This window comes from Lygodium microphyllum, chromosome 11, assembly GCF_053477565.2.
Source record: "Lygodium microphyllum isolate KBCC chromosome 11, Lygodium_microphyllum_v1.1.10, whole genome shotgun sequence".
Classification (NCBI taxonomy): domain Eukaryota; kingdom Viridiplantae; phylum Streptophyta; class Polypodiopsida; order Schizaeales; family Lygodiaceae; genus Lygodium; species Lygodium microphyllum.
Window position 1 is genome coordinate 9,208,343 of NC_141145.1, and position 25,118 is coordinate 9,233,460.

Sequence of the window (25,118 nt, forward strand, 5' to 3'; positions counted from 1 at the left end):
TAGCCAAAGCTTTTGGCCTGAAGGGTAAGACATTTTCTAGCCAAAGGGATTCACAAAATGCAATTTATATATCAATAGAATATTCATCAAGCTATGTTGAATTTGGTGGTTTATGGATTATGCATGGGCTTTGGAAAAAGACTTTGTTATGGTTAACCTTGATCTCGATAAAGCTAATGATTGAATTTTTTGGGATTTCATTCTTTTGACTTTGAAAAGAATGGGTTTTGGAAGTATTTTCTACAATATGGTTAGAATTTTATTTGAAATAGCTACTTCTTAATTATGCATTAATGGTTATTTAAGGGGTCCTGTTACTTTGAGTAGATTGGTTCGTGAGGGTGCCCCTCTTGCACCTTTGCTATTTGCTATCATTTTGAATCCCCTCCTCATGAATTTGGATTTGTAGGTGGAAAGAAAATGTGTTAGGGATCTCCCACTTCCTGATGATTCCTTTTTCACTGGCCAAATGTTTATTGATGATAATGCAAATACTATTGAGGAGGATAAGAATAGTCTACCATCTCTCTTTTTGGTGTATGATCAGTTTTTGCAGAGGTTTCTAGCTCAAAAGTGAGTAAGGGAAAAATGGAACTAAGCAAGCTTTCACATTTGGAGGACTCATGCATTTCGATGGACTTGGGCCTAAAGGATATTGGGCTAGGAAATGTTACTCGCTACTTAGGGCGCCCTATTGGAGTTGGAGTCATTATGAAGGAGAGATTCTTATGGCTAGAGTAGAAGATTACAAAACGAAATTGGAATATTGGGCTAAGTTGCCCCTCTCATTCATGGGTAAACTTGTGGTTCTTAAGCATGTACTTTAGTCATACTTAGTCTTTGTATCCACAGTCTTCACTTTTGTTAAATCTGCATGGTTGTAGATTGAGAAGAAATTTAGGGATTTCCTATGGCATAATGATGTTAAGCATTTCTGCAGCAGTTTGTTCCTTGGGCCTAAGTTTAATCTTGCAAGGCACTTGGAGGCATGCGTATTAGTTCTCTCTATGATTGAGCAACCAAATTCAACATAAATGGTTGCAAAAGCTCCCTAATGCCTTTCAACCTTGGGCTATTTTACCATAGTTTTGGAGTGCAAGAGCTCCCATATAGAAGAGAAAGTTTGGATTGGTTTCATAGGTTGTTTTTGGATGAGAAAGTCGAGATCAAGGATTTTCGGTCAATGCTTGGAATAGGGTTCTTCCTACAAGGTCTGATGTGTCTTTAGATGTTTTAGTATGGTTTCGTTGAGCAGCAATTGTATTAAGTCAGAGCCTTTAATCTCCTACCGTGATGCTACCTCTGAAACTTCTTGAACTTGTTTATCATATTTATGCAATATGCCTTCCACATCCACATCAAATACAAGAACAATGGTTGGATTAGCTTTCAAAAACTCGTCTTCTTCATCATATTCATCCTCTTCTGCCAAATTAATAATTTGAGCAAACAATGGCTTCTCGTGAAGAGGGATATTCTTTCTCCTTTGCATTGGAATGGGTACTATCTACTTCCCTTCCCTTCCCTAAGGACAACCATGTTATCTCCCCAATCTTACTAAACCTTAGCTATTCTGAACCAGCAACATCTCATAAGAAGAATTTGAGTCTCTCATTCTGATGACAACAAAGTTTACTAGGAAAGTCATACCTAAAGATTTTGAAGTAAGAGTGCATGGCGGATAATGTGTATGTGCGTGAGGGAGCTTGTAAGGTAGAAAGTAAACCTTAGTGAATCGAGTAATAATAAATTATTAATAAGTTGGGCAGCTCTTATCATCGTCTTTTCTGCCCATTGTCTCCACTTGCATCATCTTCCTCTTATTGCTTGCATCCCTTTCGAAATGAAAGGATAAGGGTTTCAAGCCATCGACTCCTACTCACCACCGTCTCTGTCTCTATGGCTTTGCCGCAATTGTCTCACAGGCATAACAACACTACTTAGCCACTCGTCACAAACAAAGGAAGTATCATAACAAGCCTAGAGAACGTACCTTCTATCTATAGCCTCTCTGCAAGCCCTAACACTTGGTGCTGAATGCTTAGATCTTTAAATGTGAATGTGCAACGCATTCAAAGGGTCATTGAATTAAAGCATTATTGAGTTAGACAATGAGGCCATCCTAGCGATGTGATCTATCAACAAGCTATTGGACACTTGATTTATGTATGCATTGCCAGACCTAACATTTAGTTTGTGGTACCACATATGAGCACACTTATGCATAGCCTAGGCACCAAGCATTGGCGGACAATGAAGTGGATCTTTCACTACTTGAGTGGTACTCTGAACCTTGGGCTATTTTATCCCAAGGAGGGATCATTAGCCTATATTTACATGTATTTTCAGATTCTAATTGGGCTAATTACTACAATCCTCGTGTGTGCACATGTAGTTTTTACTTTGTGCTTTTTGGAGCTCATGCATATCATGTTTGAGCAAGAAGCAACCCATTGTGGCTATTTCTACTTATGACGTCGAGTACATGGCAACTTTTACAACTACGATTGAGTGTGTTTGGCTTAGATGCCTCTTGGTTGATTTGGATGCTAAATAGTCATCCACCACCGCTATCTTCAATGACAATCAACGTGCATTGGCAATTGCACAAAATATGGTGTTTCATGCATGTATTAAGCACATTGAGGTGCACTATCATTATGTTAGGGAGAGACTCTTTGTAGTAGGAGAGACCAACTTGACCTATGTGCCAATATATGACCAACTTGTAGATATTTTCACAAACACTTTGCCTTGTTAGAAGTTTGAGGCTTTCCTCAAAGATTTATACTTACTTGCCATTGTGGATTGATCTAGTACGTTGGGGGCACGACAGTTCTATATACATGAGTCCAAGCTCTTGTTCACTACATCACTCCCAAGGAGAGTTTGTTAATATATTTTGGTAGATACATATGGGAACACACCTTGAATCGCCGATGTAAGTTTTTCCCTCTTTCAGATGCTTTTTTTCTCGTTTCGCCATGTATATGTGCCTATTCCCTTTTACAGCATACTTAGCCCTCATAGATCTTTTCTATTGACACCTCTCAATACACTTTAAATTGTGCTCTCTCAGGCTTCTTCTTATTCAAGTTTTGTACTTACGTTCATGCGACCTTAGATCCAACAAATGCAATCTTCAATCACCTAGGAGCGCAAAGAGCAATCCAAGTGATGCTTAAACTCTAAAATTCCAATTTAATTATAGTCATCAAATGATAGGGAGGATGTGAATAAGAGATCGAAATGGGAATTGTTGTTGATTGATTTGTTAAAAGACATCATAAATGTATCTTTGAAAGAGATCTTTGGCTATGATTGTTTAAATTGAAGGCATGTGACGTAAGGAGAGAAAACATGATAAATGCTTTGTTTGACACCTTCACAGCAAAATTAAGGAGAGGATTGGTAAAAAATGGAATGATCGGTAATCTCTCAAGCTTTGATATATTGTAGGGTGTAGAAATAAACCAAATTGTAAACAATGTTTTTATTGAAGGCGAGTTTTTGTCGTTTTGGTAAAAATAATGGTCCCCAAGCAAATGACGACTTGTTTTCCGAATTCGAAAAAACAAGGCCTTAATTGTTCTATTTATGCCTATTCACTTTTTAGGGCATACTTTTGGTAAAAACAATCGTAATCTAAGGGTGGGTGGATTTGATTAGTTGAATAAGCTTTTCAAATTGGTTTATAGGCCTGACTCATTAATAGGAAATAGAGACTTGATCAACTTTGTTTTAGGGGATTGCAATGACGGTTGTACTTCATAAGTTGAAGGAAGAAAGATTGTTACCGTGGAACTAAGCATAGGGTTGGTTGCCCTATGGTGTACCGCACACTACCACTTTTTAAATAAAGGATCCATTAGACACATGACCAATAGAAAAAAGATTAAGGACAATAAATCTATTGATTATAAGTGGGTCTAAAAGATTAAGCATAATGCAAATGGTATAGTTAGTAAAAGACCTGTCGTTGAGAATTTAAATGAATAAATATGCCTAAGCATCCTAGTCATGCGTAGATTAAGTACAAATTGCCACATCCTAGTAGCTCCATTTTAATCAAAAAACTCTATTTACATGCAAGTCTATCCATCCATCTTTATCAATCCACCATAAGTCTTGTTGGTGTGCTTAAGAATTAATGAGCTATAATTGTAACCATCATAGATGCGTTGTCAATTAGAAATATGATTTTGGTTTTCTTAGCATTCCTCATGTTTTAGAATGACATACTTGGAGGCTAGGCCAATCGCATGATGGGACTTGATTTCAATGTTGCTATTTGTAGATGGGACCAAATGACCCTACCAATGAGGACCAACCAAATGGTGGAGTGGAGAAGAGCCTCTCACAAACACATAGTGTGAACAAATGTGTCCAACCAAGTGATGCATGTAGCGAGAGTGGAACCTAGAACTTTGATATTTGAACCCAAGTCACATGCATAGACTCGCGCACCCCTTCACACAACTAGGCCATCACCATGCCTTCTAATCGATTGGATGGAAAATGCAACTGCAACCACCATGCCTGCCTCGCTACAGTTGATGATGTGATCTTCGATTAGCTTCAGGATTGCAATAGAAAATCCTTGCAGAAGAACAGAGAATCGCTGTTTGAGAAATAAAGCTATTAACGTGTACTAAAGCCCAAAATGACCTATGAGACCAAAATGGTGAGTACAATGAATCCATCGTATGTCCCCTCATGGGTATAATTAACATGAGAGTAGACTCGTATATGTGTACAAGAGCTCCTGGCTCTCCTATTATCTAGCATAGGGCTACTACACTAAAGAGAGAGAGAGAGAGAGAGAGAGAGAGAGAGAGAGAGATGCATCTTCATTATTATACACCAGTAGAGTTCTTCCCAACAATGCTTTGCTACAAATATTCAAACGAGATGATTGGTTCAAGACATTTCCACCTCTGCTCTCTAGCCTTTTTACTCCGATCGAGAGCTCTGAACTGATGAGGCAATGTCCTCTGTGCTCTCAACCAATCTCTTGCTCTTTGTTACCTCCGGAACCAGGTTCAGTAAACTGTCCAGCTCTTCTCTGAATTCGGCCTTCCGCCTGTTGTTTTTGCCACCCACTACAACTGAAGTTCCTTCTTGCAAAGCCCATACCTGCTGCCATAGTAACACAGATTTTTGCTATAATTAAAGCTCTTAGAATTCCAATCCCTACAGATATTTCTGCATTTGCATAACCAAATGAATTGATTAATGCATTTTTTTTCTACTGACATGACAGTTTTATATCATATGGGAAATTTAAGTAGCTCATAAGACCATGAATCTCAAAGAGAATAGTCATATGTTGAAGAACCCTGCCTGTGCATGGGACAAGTAGCTCAAGACTGTTGTAAGCATCAAAGCGCCAAATCCTGCATACACAAACGGAACACCTGGATCCATCTGCAAGGCACCATGTGTCATAGAATCAATCTCTCTCTCTCTCTCTCTCTCTCTCAGAGCAACACGCCCTCCAAGAGTTCTACAGACCCTCAGCCACCCCCTCTACAATGAGGACTGCAGCGAACCGACCAGTGGCCCCACCCCGAGGAGTCACCTTGGATAGAGCTACAGAGAGAGGCAAAGCTCGCCGCCCACACCTAGCAGGCCCACACCCCCGCAGGAGACATCACCTACAGATACAGTGGATACTATAGTGCCACGGGGCAGCCATACCCCGCCTTTTCAGCCTCTCCATGCTAGACAGGCCCATGCGGGACATCTTAAGATGTCCATGCTCCATGAGCAGTTCCATATTGCACTTGAAGTGCATCTAGATTGTATTGAGTTTGTATACCATTTTGTATCTACTCACCTAGTTCACCATAACACTAGATAGTAGCTTTACTAGGACTTGGAAAACTTCCCAGACATTTTGTATGTAACCTTTTGGTCTCATTGGCCAACTTGGCCTTTTGTAGACGTTAATATAACTTTCTTTCTTTCTCTCTCACATAAAGGGTACTTGTATTAATCACTAAAGAAGTGCCATAGATTAGATCTGAAAAAGGTAGAACAGATGATTGTTAGAGATACCTTTGCACTGGTCAGAAATACTAAACTGTCTGTAGACACTAAGTGATTCTAGAACAACTAGGTGACCAGGTTTGCTAAGTCCATAAACAAGGGGGTTAATATACTGGCTAGAGGAGCCATTGTCAAACCAACATTGTGTGTGTGTGTGTGTGTGTGTGAAGTCTGCAAAAGGCCAAAGTTGCCTAAGACAATCCTGAACAATAGTAAAAGTGACTGTGTGTGCACAACAGAAGTGAGAACGTGAACACAGAGAGGAGAAATAGAGAGACAAGTTGAATAGAAAAGAACAAAGGGAGACTCTGATCTGAAACTGAAACAAGGCTGCAAACAATCAGCCCTTCCATGCTGCAGAGGTGCATCAGTGAGGGTGCCAGACTGGAGGCAGGATGTAAGGATAATGCAGGCGATGAGAGGATGATGAAGGATGGGAATAGTTGATCACAGGAGGGCAAACAAAGGGCTATACATAGGCAATGATGCTGAAGGCTGACTGACCTGCTGTAGTGTGCCAACCTGGTGCCAAAATCAGGCTGACCAAATGCTGAAGGCTGACTGACCTGCTGTTGTGTGCCAACCTGGTGCCCAGCTGCAAAACAGTGCCAATAAGCCATATGTAGCTGCCCAGAAAATGCACCTAGATCAGCCTATAACCAGTGTGGAACAAGCTGAAAAAGACTTAGATGGTGCACTAAATGAGTGCACCCATTGGATGTCAAAGCTCCTATGTCTCCTATTTCTCCATGAGACTCTGGTAGAGCTCACAACCAACTTCCAAAGATGACAACATGACACACTAAATGCTAGCACCCCCTCTCCATTCCTAGGAGTGGCTGCAAACGAAGGAGATGTGTGTGATGAAGCATAGAAGACAATGGTAAAGGCTTCATGATGTCCGCTGCATTGTCCACCATAGGACAATAGACCATCTCCCTTTTGCTATTTAAATTATGCTCTTGAACATAATGGTGCTGAACCCCACTGTGCTTCATGCAAGCATGAAACATTGAGTTCTATGCAAGAGGTAGAAAACTGTCGATCCAAAGAAGAGTAGGTCTTGCATGTGGAAATCTAATAGAGATTGCTGCGTTTTGGTTTCTATCCTGTTGCCCTTCCACTTTCAGCATCATCTCAGCTGTGATTGGTGGTTACAACGCTCAAGATCCGTCTCCGATAGATGTCACACTCTGACTACTCCCTCAATCTGCTCCCATGAGAGCCATTTGTTGTTGGAGAGCTCTACCCTTCAGCAATTTGTACACTCTTTCCTTCAGTTACCACATCCATTCATTCACTGTAGAGTTATATTTCTTCTTTGTTTATGTTTGCGTTTGTGTTTTGTGTTTTGTGTTTTTGTGTTTGTGTTTCAGTTTTCCCTATGTCAGTGGGGTGTGGCACTCCAGCATGCTTTAAACGCAGCAATGCATTGCCCAAAGGAGTGCACAGCCGGTCACACTTAGCAGTAGGAGACTAGGCAACAGCTGAAGAAGGTGAATCTGATAGACTGAGCTTGCACTGTAGTAACACAAGCTATATGATGCTTAGGAAGAGGTTGGATAGTGGGGTGACAGCAGTGTATAGGGCAACAGGGACTGGAGATGATGTGGTAGCAATCACGATGGGCTGGACAACCACTAGAGGGAGAGCTGATGGCTGAAACCTGCAAGACAAGGGATAAGATTGAATGGTGGGCAGTTTGTCTATTTATAAATGAGTCAGTTCCCCCCAATTAGGGTTTGGCTTATGGGACACAGACACTCTTAGGACCATGCATCCTTCAATGAAACTTTGGGTAATTTACATGCTTAAATAGCTAATCAGTTTATGATGCATATTTTTGAAGCATGTTGCAATCAAAGTGACCAAATTTTTCACATCCACAACATGCCTCCGCATCTGCATTTTCATTCAATATATTCTGTCCAATTATTCATTTCAATTGATGGTGGGACCCAAACAAAATACAAAACTTGCTTCAAGTGCCCATTGCCAAAGTACTTCTCTCATACACGATGCAACACTGGCTGTAGTACCTCATGATGAGAGCAGAAAATTACCATCTAAGATAGCATGCACCAACAATGACTGATAGTCCTTTGTGGTAACCCATATGATCATAAACTATCTCTGTATACTGAGTTCTTTGGCCTATTGTTAACCACCCTTTTCATGCCAATCAAAACAAGCTCTTACAAACCTTACCACCCAATGTCATTTGTGGGGTTTTTAAAGACATTGGATGTATCCAGTTATTGGAGTACCTTATCCAAGAGGGTGTCATTTGAGGGGTTTGTTAAGAAAGTATCTTATCTAGTCATAAGAGCTTATCCAAGAGCTACATCTCGATATCCAAAGTCATTGCAACGGTAGTGTGCATCTCCTTGGCTTCTAAACTTCCTGTTCTAGTTACTTGCACTAAACATTATGCACTTTTGTTAGCAGATATGTCAGCCCATGTGTGAGTTTGTGCATGCAAAGGCTGGGGAGATTATTTTGGATATTTAGGCATTTTTTATTTGATTCATTTTATGGTCATATTGGGCATTTATTGATGGCTGATCAGCATTAAATGTTGGCCGACCTGACATATTTTATGGCATTATTCATGCCTATTTATTCTAGACTCCTCCTCCTCAGTTAGTTGAAAGGGATGCAAGAGACGCGGAAGAGAAGAGCACACACAATGTAGGTGCTGTCAATAATTGTTATGATAGCCTTATTGCACTTTCATATATATATGAATAAAGAATATGGGCGGTCACTGTACACGGGCAGGCCCAAGGGCCTTTTACCCCAACAACCTCCCACTAAAAGGCCAATGGGCTAGGGAGTGAAAAAACAAAACAAAAGAAAAGAGACAGGGTGAGGAATCATGACATCTCACCCAACGCCCAATCGGAAAGCGAGCTATGCAATAAGTGGCGGGAACCTCCTCACAAGAAGAGTCAAGCATCCTTGAGTCCATGACATCCAGGAGATAAGCGATCCCATAGCTCTAGACAATAGAGCAATCCATGACTGCTTCCCATGAAGCAAGCAACACAGCTCATAAGTGCACGGCTGTAAAGCATCAAAGTGGCGTATAGCATCAGCATAGCGTATAAAAGACAGCGGAGAGCATATAGACTCTCCAAGGTCAATCATTGAAAGAGGGCCAGCATCTCAGACACAAGTCAAACGGGGTCTCAAGACAGTATGTGACCTCAGCAAAGTGGAAGACTGACATACGGCTGTAGAATCAGCCATAAAGCGCACAGAACGCGCATCAAGAGGCCTGAGAGGTGTCTTCGGTCTCATAAAAGACAGCATGATGGCTATGTAGAACCTGTTGGGCATCTAAATCCCAAAACCTGTAAGCCGTAAAGTCACCATCTCCATAACCAAGGAGTATGCATCTGCGTGACATAGGCTCATGTGGCATACTGACACATGTTTGGCAGTCAAACATCCTCAAGTGATCATAGGAGGGTCTCATGCCACTCCATGCCTCATGCGGAGTAATAACATCCAAAGAGAAATACGACGTCCGATTAACCAAGTAGACTGCTGTCATAAGGACCTCAGTCCAAAAGCCATAAGACAACCTAGTTGTGGTAAGCATAGAAGCAACCTTTGCCTGTAAAGTCAGGCACATGCCATGAGCAATCCTATAATATCGTGGGCATAAGAAATCAAAGCCATATTGCTGACAAGAGATCCGTAAACTGGAGAGATAGCATAACTCTCATAATCCATCTGCAAGCATCTAGGCCTACTACCAGCAGAATCCATAAACCTGTCAAGCATAGTAACAATATCCTAAATCCGTACCAAAGGATAATCCCAAACACGATGGGCAGCATGATCCATGAAGGTCACAAAATACGACGCTCCACCAAGTGACTGGGAAGGCATAGGTCCATATACTGTAACATGGACTAGATCTAGAGGAGCATGCCTCACACGATCACCATAAGCCAAAGAGGCTCTCCACAGACCATGAGTACAATGAGGGCAAGTAGCATTGGGGAAGAGCAGGCAATAAGCCTATATCACATAAAGCATCCATCTCAGTGTGTCGTACATGGCCTAGGCGACAATGCCATAACAATGCATGTGGTACCTGCGTAACTGCAACCATAGAATCTCCCACATGAGAGACATGCACTACATAATCACTGCCATATCTAGCACTTCTGGCCAATACCAAGCAACCATGGCGGATTTTCCATGAAGTATTCCCAAGAGAGACATAATATCTTGTACCATGCAACTAACTCAGGCTCTTACTCGGCGTAGGTATATGCAAGACATCATGGAAGCATAAGAGAAGACCCATTTGGCAAAGCCAAGTGTATATCCCTTGTACCAATAACATGGCAACCCTGCTCAAGGCCCAAATAAATACATCCGTCAACCTCCTTGTAAGAAGAGAACCAAGCTCTATGCGGAGTAACATGACAAGATGCCATACTGTCTAAAAGCCAATCAAAGGTATAGGCTGTATCACTGAGCAAGTAATCTGCAGGGTAACATGATGCTAGGAGTCTAGGCTCAACTGCATCATCATAGGTAACTGCATGCACCATACCACTATCAACAGTGGTCTCACCTACTGTATCACTGACTCTGCTCTCATGTCTAGTGCGGCGCAATCTTTTCTGCTCTCTAATTCACTTGAAGCATTTACACTTCACATGCTCTGTCTTTCCACGATAAAAGCAAACAGAACCTGTAAAACCTGTAGAAAAGGACAACTGCTCTGTAATAGCATGAGTAGGGGCTGTCCAATACATCCAAGGAGCTCAAAGAATCAGGGGAACTCTCATCATAGAGAACAAGCTCATTAAGAGGACTGTCTGTATGACTAGAAGAGCTGAAAGTCATCATGGCATATTGCAAAGGGGACTCATCCAAACCAAAAGGGGAGAACACAAAGGCATCAACCACCGATGCAAAAGCTCCACACGGACAAGCTTAGCAGACAAAAGCATGAGATATCCAACCACTATAGCTCGTAGCCATAAAAGCATAAGCATGCCTTGGAGCCATAAATGCATAAGCATCCCCGAAACATAGAAGTATACATAACTTTGCAGTGTCTCATACCATATACTGACATATGTGTCCAGCCAAGAACAGCAAGTGATAAATAAACCTACAAAAATCAAGCTCCAATAAAAGCCCAAATATCTGTGTAAAAGCATCCAGGTAAGAGGCTCTGTAAAATACATAGCAGCAGACCATGTGCATACATGGGTGGCCATAAAGATCAACTGTTGCTTGACATACATGGGTAATAGCAGCCCAAATAGCATAGATGCCATACAACAGAGAAGTAAGACGGCCATAACTGTAAATCCCAAGCATTATCCAAGTCCATTGATCAGTAAGTATCCCGCATATCAAATGCAAACGAGCAATCACAGCTCAATAGGCAACTGCCAAAACAAGGAAGCAGTTCACTGCTCAATACCTGTAAGTGCATCCAAGTAATAGGCAAGATCCATAATCAAAGCATCAAATCCCATATAGCATCCAAGGTCGTAACGGAAAAAGCCAAGTCGTAACAGAAAAAGCCAAGTCATTGTCCTACTGCTCAAGGGAATATAAATGAATGTCGAGACGAGCTCAAACAACTGTCATTTACAGTCAAAGCATAAAGCATTCACCAAGACATCATAACCCGTACTGGGTAGCATAGGCATAAACCATGTCATAGATGAAATGCCAGCTACAAAGAAGTGACAGTTAAACCCAAATCGAGCTCTAATCTCAACTCAAAAGCATTCCGGAGCATAAACAAGACATGTGGCATAGTCCAAATACATGATGACATCATACCGAGTAGCCAGGAGCACCCCGTGACCAATAGGCATAACCCAACTGTAGCATAAATAGCTTCAGCCCTGAAGTTTCCAGCAGCATATAACCTCTATAAACTGAGCAAATCAGTGCTCAATCCAAGATCAAATTCATAGGCAAACTATAGGCATACATTCCTGTATGTATAGGGACCAACTGGGCATAATCGGACATCAAATGCTAAGACCTCTAAGCATAAAATTGAAGTAATAGGTGGCTGCCCTGTTTTGGATAGATTTGGGACTATTCAAAATAGTCAATGGCTGAGCTAAATCAGCTCCAAATGCATCTCACATAAGAGGCATAACATCCACAAGTGATCCGGTATCAATAGACATCAATAGAAGCATCACATAAGCCATAGGCATACAAATATATGCTGTCTCAGACCTGAAATCTGTTGCAGAATATTCTGTCATCAGAATTTGGCGAATCCGACATCACCATCGCGTCCGAAGCATGCCAAAATCCCAACTTAAACTTTTACCTTGCCTGAATCAAGTTCCGAATGCTCGAGATATGACAAAAAGAGTGATTTTTGAGCCATTTTTGCAAACATGCGCAAATAAAATGTGAGCATGCTGCTGTACTTGAGGGGCCAAATCAGGGTGGGTAGGGGATAAGTAAGAGTCCAATAAAGGCCTACAATAGGCCTACACAAGCCTAGGACAAGTCCAAGCAAGAGGTGAAGAGAGCAAGCTTCAATGATGAAAGCTATGGTTGCCTCTTCATGAAACCCTGCTGTTCATGTCAAAGAATGGCTGAGAACTAAGTGAGAAGCAAGCTCTCATACCTCGTGTAGATACCGGGGAAGGCCAGGAAGCACTTGCGAAGGACCTGCTCTGATACCAGTTGAAAGGGATGCAGGAGACGTGGAAGAGAATAGCACACACAATGTAGGTGCTATCAACAATTGTTATGACAGCCTTATTGCACTTTCATATATATATATAAATAAAGAATATGGGCGGTCACTCTACACGGGCAGGCCCAAGGGCCTTTTACCCCAACATTAGTCAGTTCACCATTTGGAGGTCCCTAGAGAGAGGAGCCGGTGCCAATGCCCACGCAACCAGTGACTCACTGTTGTATGCGACAATCTCGTGTTTGATATATGGATTCCATTTCCCGAGCATACATTTGAGTTCTCATCTGTATTATGTTCACTCTTTTCCTTTCTCTTTTGTCTTGTGTTTCGGCAATCTATTACAGCATATGTTTACGCTTTCATTGCTGCTCCACTTTCGACATGATATCCGATTTCAAGATTTGTGCTCCTGCTCTGTTTTCTTGCTGATTTCAGGACTGCTTTCACCCTTCCTGATCAAGCACTCCAACCAGGCGCCCTATTTTACCTGTGTTTTCAGTTTTCAGGCTGTTGTGTAAGTTTTTCAGCCTATTTGTGGCAGTATTCACCCTACGTTTTGGTGTTTCTAACTCCTTCCTCGCTGCGCAACTGTACCTTCATGCCGTTTTTCCTTTTTTTTGCAGTTTTTGACTGTTTTTTAAATTTTTGCAGCAGTTTTTGTCTTCTCTTGGTCAGATTTTGGGTTAGACTTTATGTGAACTCTTGTTTTTCGTAGTCTGTGCTCATGTTTTGGCTGTGTTCCCTCTCCAAATACCTTATTTTCTCTCCTCTTTTTAATCCTCTATAGATGGCTCGTCCATGTACATCCATTGATGATACGCTACATGTAGATTCTAGTGAGGCTCTTGTAGCTTTAGAGAGGAGTTCAAAGAAGAAGAAGTCGAAGACCCAGTGTTACCATTGTGGAAAGAAAGGTCATTTACAGGCAGGTACAAATCCTAAAGCTAGGATTAACATCTAGGTTCATGATGGGTTGATTCTTTGATAGAGAGCGGGTGGCTTTTGTCTGGAGCTCACATAAGGGGACACTTTGGCGGCCAAAGGAGGGGGATCCATGATCATTTATGTGATGTGGCATTGGCGATAGGATGGTCATGTGTGCAACATCAGTGGCATTGTTGACAAACATTGAGAGCTGCTATGATCTTTTCTATCTTTAGGAGCTGGTACAATCAACATCGACATCAGGTTCTCTCCGAGGCACCTTGGTGGTGGCTTGATCACCCACTGCTTGGGTATCCATGGTTCTACTTGGTGGTTCTATGTTGTATGGCTTATGATTCATTCTCATTGTACCATTGTATTGTATCAAATCATCCATGATCTAAGAGAGGGTGTTAGCAAATATGTCAGCTCATGTGTGAGTACGTGCATGCAAAGGTTGGGGAGATTATTTAAGATATTTAGGCAAGCATTTTTTATTTGTGCCATTTTATGGTCATATTAGGTATTTATTGCTGGCCAACTTGACATATTTTATGGCACTATTCATGCCTATTTATTATGGGCACATCCTTAGTTAGTCAGTTCACCATCTGGAGGTCCCGTGGAGAGAGGAGCCGGTGCCAGTGCCCATGTAGCCAGTGACTCACTATTGTATGTGATAGTCTCATGTCTGATATATGGATTCCATTTCCCGAGCATACATCTGAGTTCTCATCTGTATTGTGTTCTTTCTTTCCCTTTCTCTTTGTCTTGTGTTTCAGCAGTCTATTACAGCATATGTTTACGCTTCCATTGCTGCTCCACTTCTAACATTTTTGGCCGTTGCATCTGTACCTCAGCCATGCCTAAAAACTCCAGGGATTCCCTATGCTTTTATTAAATTTTGTTTTCTGGTTCCTAAGTTGCATATAACCGGAACATACAGAGCCTTCAACTCTTTAACATATCTGAGAAATATTTGACTACAGTCCAAAAGAAAATGTACACGTATCTGAGAATACTCAACTCTTTGCCATATCTGAGAAGTGATTGACAGCAGTCCAAAAGAACATGTACGCATAGATTAAGGCAGACAAGGTCAACCAGTGATACATCAAGTGACAAATTACAGCAGTTTCCAGCAGACCAACCAAGCCAAGGTTTGTATCCACAGAGTGTTTGACTGCACAATAGTAAAAACCAGTGGCTTTTGAGTGCCCATGTGCTCTCTGCCTCTGCTGGTACACTATCTCCCTGCTGCTCATAGGAGGATGTGACCAATAGGTCAATTTCACACCATCGTAAGTGTCTTGCTCTCAACATGTTCACACTCCATACAGGTCTAGTCTGTACAGTAGAGTAGATGCAAAAACCAAGAAATCACAATTTAATCCTCTACACACTATTTCAACTGTTGGACAAAAAAGTGTAATCCTGTAGTAATTCTGAACAGTAACACATGCCACTACTGAAATCTGACAATAAGCAGTTACACCGCAGTGCTCTGAAAGACAAAGCACATGGAACAAGTCTCAGTTGCCTAGCACAATCTTTCAGTTTGCTACAGTTGGAGCCTTTATGCAATCTGAAAAAACCTTTTTGTCTGTCTTTCTGGAACCAAAGTTTTGATTGAAGTCACTCTACACCCCACCACCAACGCATTGCATATACTCAAGCATACACAACCATCATCCATATAATGCAAGGTAGGTGAGACTGATCAACAAGGAACATGGAAGTTAAAGTGATCTACCTTCAATTCCAGCCCAGTAGTCCCTATTATATCATCAACCACTATCTCAACACCATCAACTTTGATAGGACGATCTGATCCAGGTCTTCTCACCCCAACAAAAGTTCCAGTTGAGTCATATATCACAACTGACTGCAGATCCCTTGCAAGCATTGAACTGCTTGTACACAAAAAGAAAATAATCCAAAGGTCCATCTATGTTTAAAAACCAAACAGAAACATGTTATCTAAAAAGGACTGCTGAGGATGAGATGTGTATACACAGGCATCATTTGAATGAGACTTGTACTTACATGCCCTTGGCATCAGATAAGCCAGTTTCCCCCAGTGGGAAGAACGTTCCAAAAAGCTTATTGTCTCCTGTTTCCAAGGGTCCAGCAACCAAGTTAAAAGGACCAGCTCCATCGACATGAACTTGAATAGCTGAAATTCCCCAGTCTGTTTGATACATTGTAAAACCTCCATATCGCAAAGGATCATTCACACTCAATACTTTTCTGCTCACTTCCTTTCCATGTCTATCAAAAAGTGATAGGTCAGAACGATACTGAGACACCTGAAAGTAACCAACAATGTCTCTTTCCCTCCTCCCTTCCTCCCTCCCTCTCAGCCAGCCAGCCCCTCCCCTTCTTAGCCTATCGGCCCCAAAATGTATACCAAATCATCCATTCATTAAATACAAGACAAAAAAGATATTGGTAGGACAAAAGCTTGTTGAGAAATAACAAATGATGTAAATGATGTATGCTCTAGGAAGAGATGTCCTAAATCCCATATGCACAGTGAGGATAGTGGAGAAGCTGGAAAGCTATAAAAGCATGTACTTGGTTCACTTTTTAATGCCATGCTATTGTACTTAGTACTTAGAGTCTATAATTCTATCCACTCAAGATTGTGTTTATGAATCCAAGCTAATCTATCTTGGGACCTAATTCACTTGAGTGAAAGTTTGTGTCTAGTCATCAGTCTTCGTGTCTCTTGCTTATGGGTTCAAGCCTCCATAGCTAAACTGTGTTCAAGATCCGTGTTTGTCAACATGGTATCAGAGCCATGGTGAGCTCAATTTAGCTCTTCTAAATGCTCCTTCAACTCTCTTGAATCTCAGCTTAGTTCACAGCCATAGAAAGTCTTCAATCTTTAACTCTACTTTACTCAAACCACACTCTACCTTGAAGTGCCATGGCTGTCTGCCATACCTACTGACCTTGGAGGGGTCAATGTGAACAAACCAGACCATCTTAGCTCTCGTTTCCTTCAAGAGAGTTGTTCTTAACGTTGAGCCGCTTCTCCCCATAGCATCAGAGGTCGACATTGCGCCCTACAGGACCTAACATTGTGAAAATACCCAAATGATAAGATTTCATTAAATTACTACAGCTAGGCGAATTGCATATGGATCCAGGCTCGATCTATGGTTGATCCATCTTGCTTCATTATTTGAGCTAATTGAATAGAGGTTTTTACTCGAATAGCCTTCCGTACTCTTCGAGGCACGGTTAAAAGCGACAGACTGTAAATTTGTTGGAAACCCTTCCTAAGCAATTAAGAAAGCGCTTTAATAAGGAAAATCAACTCTTACCGGCCATCCTTCACCAGGGCATCGGTTGTGTTATTGGCTCGATACAGAGGCTAGGAATCCCCCTTCCTCATAAGGATTCCTCAATACTAGGCAAAGTAAAAATCTGGGATCAGCACTCTGAAGAAATAATGGAATCCAAAAACCTACAAAAATTGGTCTTTCACATGCAGTAGTTCGTACACTCTGCGCGCACAGCACACAACGCAATCTCCACGACTTTCATAGGGCTTTGATAGCTCTGCATATAAGCTTCCTCCAGCTAATGTAGCTTGACAAAATTTTGTCTCTATAGAGAGATATTATACAAACCCTAACTGTGTTTTGTGTTGGAAGCCATAGCCAGAAACTTAAAAACTTGGCATCCTTGTTCTTCCATCATCAATATTGATTTTTATCACTCTGACATTACCTCTGAAGTCTACTGGAGATCCGGAAGTGCCAAGGAAGCTCACAAAAAACTAACTAGCAACATCAAGGCCAATATCAAGATCTTCAAGACATTGATACTCAATAAGTGTTTCTTGGCACTTAGGTTTTGCTAGCTTACTCAAGAGTAAATCATCTTATGATTTCATTTCAGCTGCTTCAAAGCTTACTCTCAATTTGTAATGATTTGAAATTTTTATTGATCCAATTCCTTGTAAATCTCAATCTTACTGTAAAAGGACAGACACTGCCCGAGTGTTCTCGGGGTAAGACCTCCTTCTAAGATGACTGAAGTGGAAGAGATAGCAAAGTTTAATGGTGAAGGCTTTCATGCCTAAAAGGAGAAAACCACGTATCATCTCATGAGAAAAGACCTCTAGGATCTCTTTGAGGAAGATGATGCAAATGTCAATGCTAAAGAGGAAGATGTTGTAGAAGACCAACCTAAAACAAAGGCATGAAAGAAGATGAATAACAAAGCTCTAGGTATTATTACCTAGGGTCTATCCGATGATGTATTACATCATATTTATGGCATCAGGGATGCAAAGAAAGCATGGGAAGAGCTTGAAAAGATCTTGGGTACACAAGCAAAGAACTCGAAGGTAAAATTACTTATACAGTTTTATAAGTTGGATGTCAAAGACAGTTCATCTCTGACTGTACACATCAATAAGTTCAAGAGCCTTAAAACTCAGCTAGCGACTCTTAAAAAGAACATTGATGAGGATGAGGCAATAGCAATGCTACTTGCCAGTGTTAATCTTGAACCATATGAAAACCTTGTTTCAACACTAAGTAATGTTCCCAATCTCTCACTTAAAGATATTAAGCACTCTCTTCTTGATGAAGAGAATAAATAGAAGAACAAGAATACAAAAGATGGTATCCCATCAATAAATTCAAGAGCCTTAAAACTCAGCTAGCGACTCTTAAAAAGAACATTGATGCGGATGAGGCAATAGCAGTGCTACTTGCCAGTGTTAATCACGAACCATATGAGAATCTTATTTCAACACTAAGTAATGTTCCCAATCTCTCACTTAAAGATATTGAGCACTCTCTTCTTGATGAAGAGAACAAACAGAAGAACAAGAATACAAAAAATGGTATCCCATCATCTAGGGAAAATCTCTCATACACCAAAGGAGCTACTGGACCCAAAGGAAGAGGTCGAGGATTCAACACCGACAACAAAAGTCGGATGACATGTCATTATTGTGGTAAGACTCACCATATTGCCAATGGATGTTTTCACAAGAAAAGAACACAGCAGATGCAGAAAAACCACCACCAAAGTCAATTTATGAATGAAGAAGAAGAAGAAAATGCTTCCACTACCATCAACAACTCTGTCAGATTTTCTAAGAAATTTGTTCCCATAGTGGATTTACTTTGTAAAAAGCATTGCCAAAGATATAAAGTCTCAAGCTTTAACTTGACTAGCCTGCCTATGAGCTAGTCTCCTGAGCCATGTTATCATGTTGGGGAGGACGGGGAGAGAGGGAGCAAAAGCTAGCAAGTGTTCACTAGCCCTATTGTGGGAGGATATGTTATAAAATTGATCGAAATCTATGTATAATGCAATAGTTGGCACTCAAACTCATAAAATGTAGGCATCTGAGGCTGTGAAATCACCTGCTAAACAAAATAGAAATATTTTCTTTGCAACTTGTTAAGGAACATGGTAACTTGATCGTTAGAGGACTTAGGAGTCCTAGTAGTTGAGAACTCAGCGAGGAGATGTTGATACTCAGCCAACTTGACTTTCAAGTCATCCTTGTTTGTGATTTTGAAATTTTGGAGTTGATGATCCAAATTGATGCAATGGGTCCTATCCTGAGCTACATAATGGTTAGTCAAGTGTACCCAATGCTCAGATGCTAAGTCGAAATGCTGAAGTTGAGAGTGAAACTCAGGCAATAAGCCCTGCATAAGCTTGACAATAGCAGAGGCATTACGAGCCTTCTATGAGCAAACAACCTTGTATAAAACAAGAGTGGGATCACGTTAGGATTCCAACCCTTGCACTAAATCCCATAGGTTCTGAGAGTCTAAAACATCTCTCATCAAATTTGACCAAGTAGTATAGTTTGACCTGTTGAAACAAGTTTTGACATTAAATGCATTTTTGGTTGATGAGGAACTAGAACCATGAGGTGTCTAGGAAGATGGATAGATGGGATAATATGGTGGTGGTGGTGGAGGATAAGTAGGAGGTGATAAAGGTGGATAGGTAGAAATAGGTTGATGCTGTCCAATGGCAAGAAACCAATCAATCTACACTTAAACCTAGATGGCAAAATGTACCTTAAAAAAATAGGTATTATCAACATTGTCAAAAGGCTAGCCATTATGATGACAAGTGTCAATCTAAGGCAAGAGGCAAACAGCCAAAACTCAAGAATCACACCCTTGCACCCTAGTCGGGTAACCCCCAACAAGGGAAGCACGGTGGTGGCAACCCCTCAATAGGGGCAGTGGAGAGGCCAAACCCACACTACCACCGGTCCGTCATCATAGTCAGCAAACTACTCAAATTAAACTTGTGCTTGATAATTTGGATTCTAATACCATGATGTAGGGGATAGCAATGACAAGGCTAAACCAGCTAGGCCACTCAGTCTAAATATTTCAACATAGATGTTGCTGATGTGTCAGCTGGATGCAGCCCTCAATGATGATGTTGGAAATATTGATGAAGAGGTTAAACTATCTTAGCCTCACTTAGAGACTTTCTTGCCTGATTTTGGTTGTGTTGACCTCAAAGGTGCAGGAGCTCTGTGCTGATAATTTAGGCAAGCTGAAGAGAAAGGAAAAGACAACATATCAGACAAACTTGTTGGGAAACAAGCAAAGCAAGCAGCAAGAGAACTAGCATGTTTGCAAAATAGTCGAAGTTCTTTGAAGATGCTCAAACCAATAGTGTTTTCAGCTAAAAGTATAGACATTCCCTGATGCTTTAAGGAAGGGATGCCCTTGTCCAAGTTCATTTCTGACTTGGATTAGCAACATGCTGCGAAGTCAGTTCTCCATACCAAAAAACTTTCTCCTTTCTGAAGCTTCATCCTCGCAGCCGCAATTTTGCAGATTCAGGACACCAGTATAGGTTTGCCATTGGCTTGTTCATCAGATCCCATTGGCAGTTCCATCTGAAGATTTGGGAGGTCCAGCCAAGCTTGCAACTTTCCAATCTCATAGAAAATGAGGCTGTTCAATATTTCTGTAATGATTTATTTGGCCAAGAGCCTTTGTGATAGCATGATGCCGCTTTTTTATCCACTTGCATGATAGGATATGTTAATACCCATACTGCATAAAACATGCATAATCTTTGGAGAATCCATATTGAAATTGTATTGCCTTGTCTTGAGGTAAATATGTGGACAACACACTCTTTTCTTTTCTACTACCAACACTCGATTAAGTGTCATGCTATTTAGTTCTAGCTAGAGTGGTATTTCTTGTTGTCAAATTCTACATGGCATATTCTCGGTTTCTTTGGAACTAAATGAAACAAGCTGCAACTGGTGAATCACTTACTTGTGAGTAATTAGCCGTATGTGTTCTATGAACAAGAAACACTTTGTCTATGCATCAAACCATCCTGATTCCCCATGTCTATTGAACTGAAAAACTATGCAGAAGAATAAACATATACCTGCCCATCTGCGTAAGTCTCAATAGAAAAACTATTGACATGGACTTCTGTGTCAAAAGCAGGTGTTGGGTGGGATAGAAATCCTTGGGGATACATTACATCTCCAACCATAAAATTCAATCCATCAGGCACCATGACTGATCCCCGATACCCTCCTATTGCACTGACTGTTGCACCTCCCATGATCAACAAAAGAGCAGCATGAACACCAATCGGGGCAAACCTGCCAACAAGGCCTTTGAAAGCGTACAGTGAACTACCTTGCACAAAAACCTGCAGAAACCATGTGACATTTTGTGGCTTACTGTTAGACAAAACAATCCAATGTGACTTTCAAGCAGAACTCAGACTTCTTAACTTTCTACTTAACAATCCACAATAGAGGCCCATTTAAAATCATGGAGCATGTCAAACACAAGAACTAAAGCTCAAAGTTTCTTAACATATCTTAACAACAATACTTGACACCTTAAAAATCAATACTTGATGGGCAGTGGTACAATGAAAACAAGAGAACATGAAAGCTAAGAAGCTGATTGAAATTCAAAGTGCTTCTTACCTGATACTTATTTCCTGCCAATATGGCACCTAGGTCAGCAAGACGTGCTCTAGGCAATGTATCATGAACCTGTAATCTTGATATGGAGCTCACAGAGGTACAAAATGACCACCTACACATTCAAAGGTAAAATCTGGTTGTGAATTTGTTGTAAAAAGAGCACTCATTTGCATGCTATAAATAAGGGAAGCAATTTGATAAAGCAAGCCGATCTTAAATGTTGGTAAATCACATAAGGTACTTTCGGCAAGGTAGCTAACCATTAATGTGCGAGAGTGTGCAATAGAAGAGAAACATGAACACAGAGAGAGAGAGAGAGAGAGAGAGAGAGAGAGAGAGGAAGCAAAAAGAGTGACTGAGAGAGAGAGAGAGAGAGAGAGAGAGAGAGACTGAGAGAGAGAGAGAAGAGCTCGCATGGTGGTCGGGGAGCGCGTCGTCTGTCGGGCCGCCATAGCCAGGTTCGCCCGTCGTCTGCGCCCGTCGCCTGTTGCCTGAGCCTGCAGCTGCCCGTCGCCTGCAGGCCTGTCACCCATTGCCCGCCCCTGACGCCCCGTTGGCCGCGGCTGCCCCTGGCGTCCTGTTCCGTCGGGCGCAGCTGGGTCCTTCGCCCCGCTGCTGGTCGGCCCATCGCCAGCGGCCCCCGCCCTGTTGTCGCCCGCCTGCGTGGTGAGCTCTGCACCCGTTTTTGTTCGTTTGCCCTCTGAGTTTTAGGGTTTCTGCTGGCGAGGCCCCTGCCCTGCGCCCTCGACTATCCCGTGCTGCCGTCGACTGCCAGACCTGTGCCCCACCCTCAGGCCCGTGCACCGTTAGGGTTGCGCCCTGCCACACGCGCTCGTGGGACAGGCCACGACTCAGGCTGACAGGACGCGTGTGAAGACAGCAGTATGGCTGGCCTGGATTTGGACTTTCTTGACCGGACGGTGGCAGCCCTTGGCCCTGATTCCGATGCAGAGGAGCCGGAAGATATGGTGCCATGCACGGAGGAGTTACCGCCGACTTCTGAACAGCCGCCTGCCGGCAAACGCTCCAAGCATACGCCTAATGAGCCAATGAGCCCTCCGGAACGCTCCTATGCGCAAGTGGCCTCTGATCCTGTGGATTCGCAGGAAATTGACTGGGAACATTTGCTGGACTTCGCCAATACTCTGCTTGGTGATTATGTCCAGCATAATACCGAATCTTTTTCTGTTGCGGGAACGGATGATGTGCTGGAAGCCATGGTCGACCCCAAATCAGTCTTGCGATCCTTCTCGGTGTTCTATGACCGTGCCGTTATACTTTTCTTCACTGGCAGGATCCCAGTGCTTTCGCACATTCGCCAGTGGTTGCACCATCTCTTGCAAGGGGAGTCGGTTGAGGAGATCTTCCTTGGACCTCGCGGGTTTTATGAGGTCCTGCTGAAATCAGAAACCCATCGCGCTGAGCTCCTGTCCAAGTTGCCGCTATTCTTTGATCGCCGCTTGGTTCATGTTGTGCCATGGCGCCCCATGGCCGACTTCCAGCGTCTGCTTCAACGCGAATGCCCGGTGTGGGTGGAGGTGGAAAACTGTCCGGCGGTCTATTGGCCCATGTTGAAGGATGCGATGGCAGCTGTGGGAACAGTGCTGGTTCCCCCAAGCCTCAGGGCCATGAACCGCAACCGTTTATGCATGCTCTGGGACACGGCCAGGAAAAGGCCCGCGTGGCTTCGCCTCAATTGTTCGGGCATGCATCCTTTGTATTTTCGCTTAAAATGGGGCAACTTTGCGGGCCACTGCTTTTCATGTGGAAAACTGGGGCATTTCATGGCTGAATGCCCTGAAAAGCAGACGTCTTCGGAGGATGCGCAGGTTGCGCTGCCCAAGGACGACATGGTGCTTGATGCCACGCCCCAGGAAGCTCTTCAGTCTCCTCATGTCATGGATAAAGGCAAACAACAGGTCCTGAGTGTGGATTCCGGTCGCACTGATTGGATTGAGGCACGTCCTAAAAAAGGTAAAAAGTTGGATGCAGGCCTGGCAGATCCTGGGCCTCCCGCTTCCCAGGATTCCGTGCGCACGTATACGCGCCGGAAAGACATGCCCACTCCACAGCAGGCTGCGCGTCCTACGGCCCCGTCGGGCCCTCGCAATCAATCTCCAAGGAGAGCCTATACCGACGGCCCCAGAGGCCCACCTGCCAAGCTGGCGTTCGATGCCAAAGGAAATGTTATTACACCCTGGGATCGGCGTTATCCCCTCCCCTCTCCCAAGGTAGTGGATTTCCCTTCTACCTCCAAAGCAGGTCGCCAGAATTCTTTCGCTGTATTGTCTGATTTTCTGGATGAGGGTGTCCTGGATGCTCTCGCGGAAAAGGTGAAATCGAGGCAGCAAGCGCCTCGTTCCTGACTTCCTTCTTTGAGAATACATGAAGATAGCCACGTGGAATGTGCGAGGCATTTGCTCTCGCCATAAGCAACATGCCATGTGGACCGTCTTGCACGAGAATCAGTGGGATGTATTGTGTGCAGTTGAGCACAAAAGTCACGGTGAAGCAGGGAAAGTGATAGATTGTCATGGATTTCGTCTGTTTTATGCAGGGACTCATGCTTCGCACTATTCGGGCGTGCTGATGATTGTCCATGAGAAATATCAGCCTGTCCTTGTTAAAAATGATGTGCAGGGCCGGTTTCTGGTGATCGAAGTCTTATTTGAAGGAGAGATTTTATGGCTGTTGGGCCTCTATGCTCCGAATGATCCCGCATCCCGACGGGATCTTTGGTCCACTTTGCAAGGCTCCATGTCACTCGGCCGAAGGGGGTTCTTGATGGACGATTTCAATATGTGTGTTGACTCTTCACAGTCCACTTCAGGGCATTCGGTAATGGATACGCCGGAAAGCCGGGTGTGGAATTCCTTTGCTTTGCACGTGCTCAAGCAAGATCTTTGGTCGTGGCTTCACCCTTCTTTTTCAGGGTTTACTTTTCATTCCGCACAATATGCAACTACCTGGTCGCGACTGGACAGAATATATATCATGCAGGGCGATGATTTTCTTCCCGAGATGCTGGAGATGAAGGTCTTGCGGCAATATGCGTTGTCGGACCATTTCCCCCTCCAGCTTGAGATGCGAGCACTCTCTATTGCACCTTTTCTGCAATTCCTGGATAGGCTCCCTTTACGTTTCAACTCCTCTTATTTGAAGCATTCAATTTTCCAGGGCTATATGCAGCAGCTGATTGAGAGGTTCTTATTGGACTTCGCCTCGGAGGGCTTGCCTTCATTTGCACGACTGCTCTCCAATGTGCAGCGAGTTGCTCGCCAGTATGGGATCCATCATGCCTCACTTTGTCGCCGGCGTCGACATGCAGCAGAAGACCTGTTGGCATTGGTCCGTTCCTTGCTCCTGGATTCCCCTGATGATGATTTTCTGCTGTCTCTGGAGAGGCGGTTGGCCCATCTTCTTCAAGTGTTTCAGTTGAAATCTTAT

The 25,118-nt window shown here is 42.8% G+C and overlaps 1 protein-coding gene across 6 annotated transcripts in view; it reads right to left on the reverse strand.

Moving 5' to 3' along the window:
* Positions 1 to 4,624: 4,624 nt before the first annotated feature.
* LOC148028527 (cytochrome c biogenesis protein family) overlaps positions 4,625 to 25,118 on the reverse strand; it is a 32,944-nt gene continuing 12,450 nt past the window's right edge. Inside the window, exons 3-9 of one of the 6 annotated variants that reach the window (XM_087688809.1) lie at positions 21,672 to 21,783; positions 21,113 to 21,385; positions 15,740 to 16,002; positions 15,447 to 15,603; positions 14,721 to 15,040; positions 5,344 to 5,427; positions 5,000 to 5,136 (exon numbers count right to left, since the gene is read on the reverse strand). In XM_087688809.1, coding sequence (XP_087544935.1) covers positions 5,382 to 5,427; positions 14,721 to 15,040; positions 15,447 to 15,603; positions 15,740 to 16,002; positions 21,113 to 21,385; positions 21,672 to 21,783 — 1,171 coding nt within the window. In that variant the 3' untranslated portion in view covers positions 5,000 to 5,136; positions 5,344 to 5,381. Of the gene's footprint in view, positions 5,140 to 5,343; positions 5,428 to 14,720; positions 15,041 to 15,446; positions 15,642 to 15,739; positions 16,003 to 21,112; positions 21,386 to 21,671; positions 21,784 to 25,118 lie in introns of those variants that run through there. The other 5 variants (XM_087688810.1, XM_087688812.1, XM_087688811.1 and 2 more) reach the window with 5 other exon arrangements.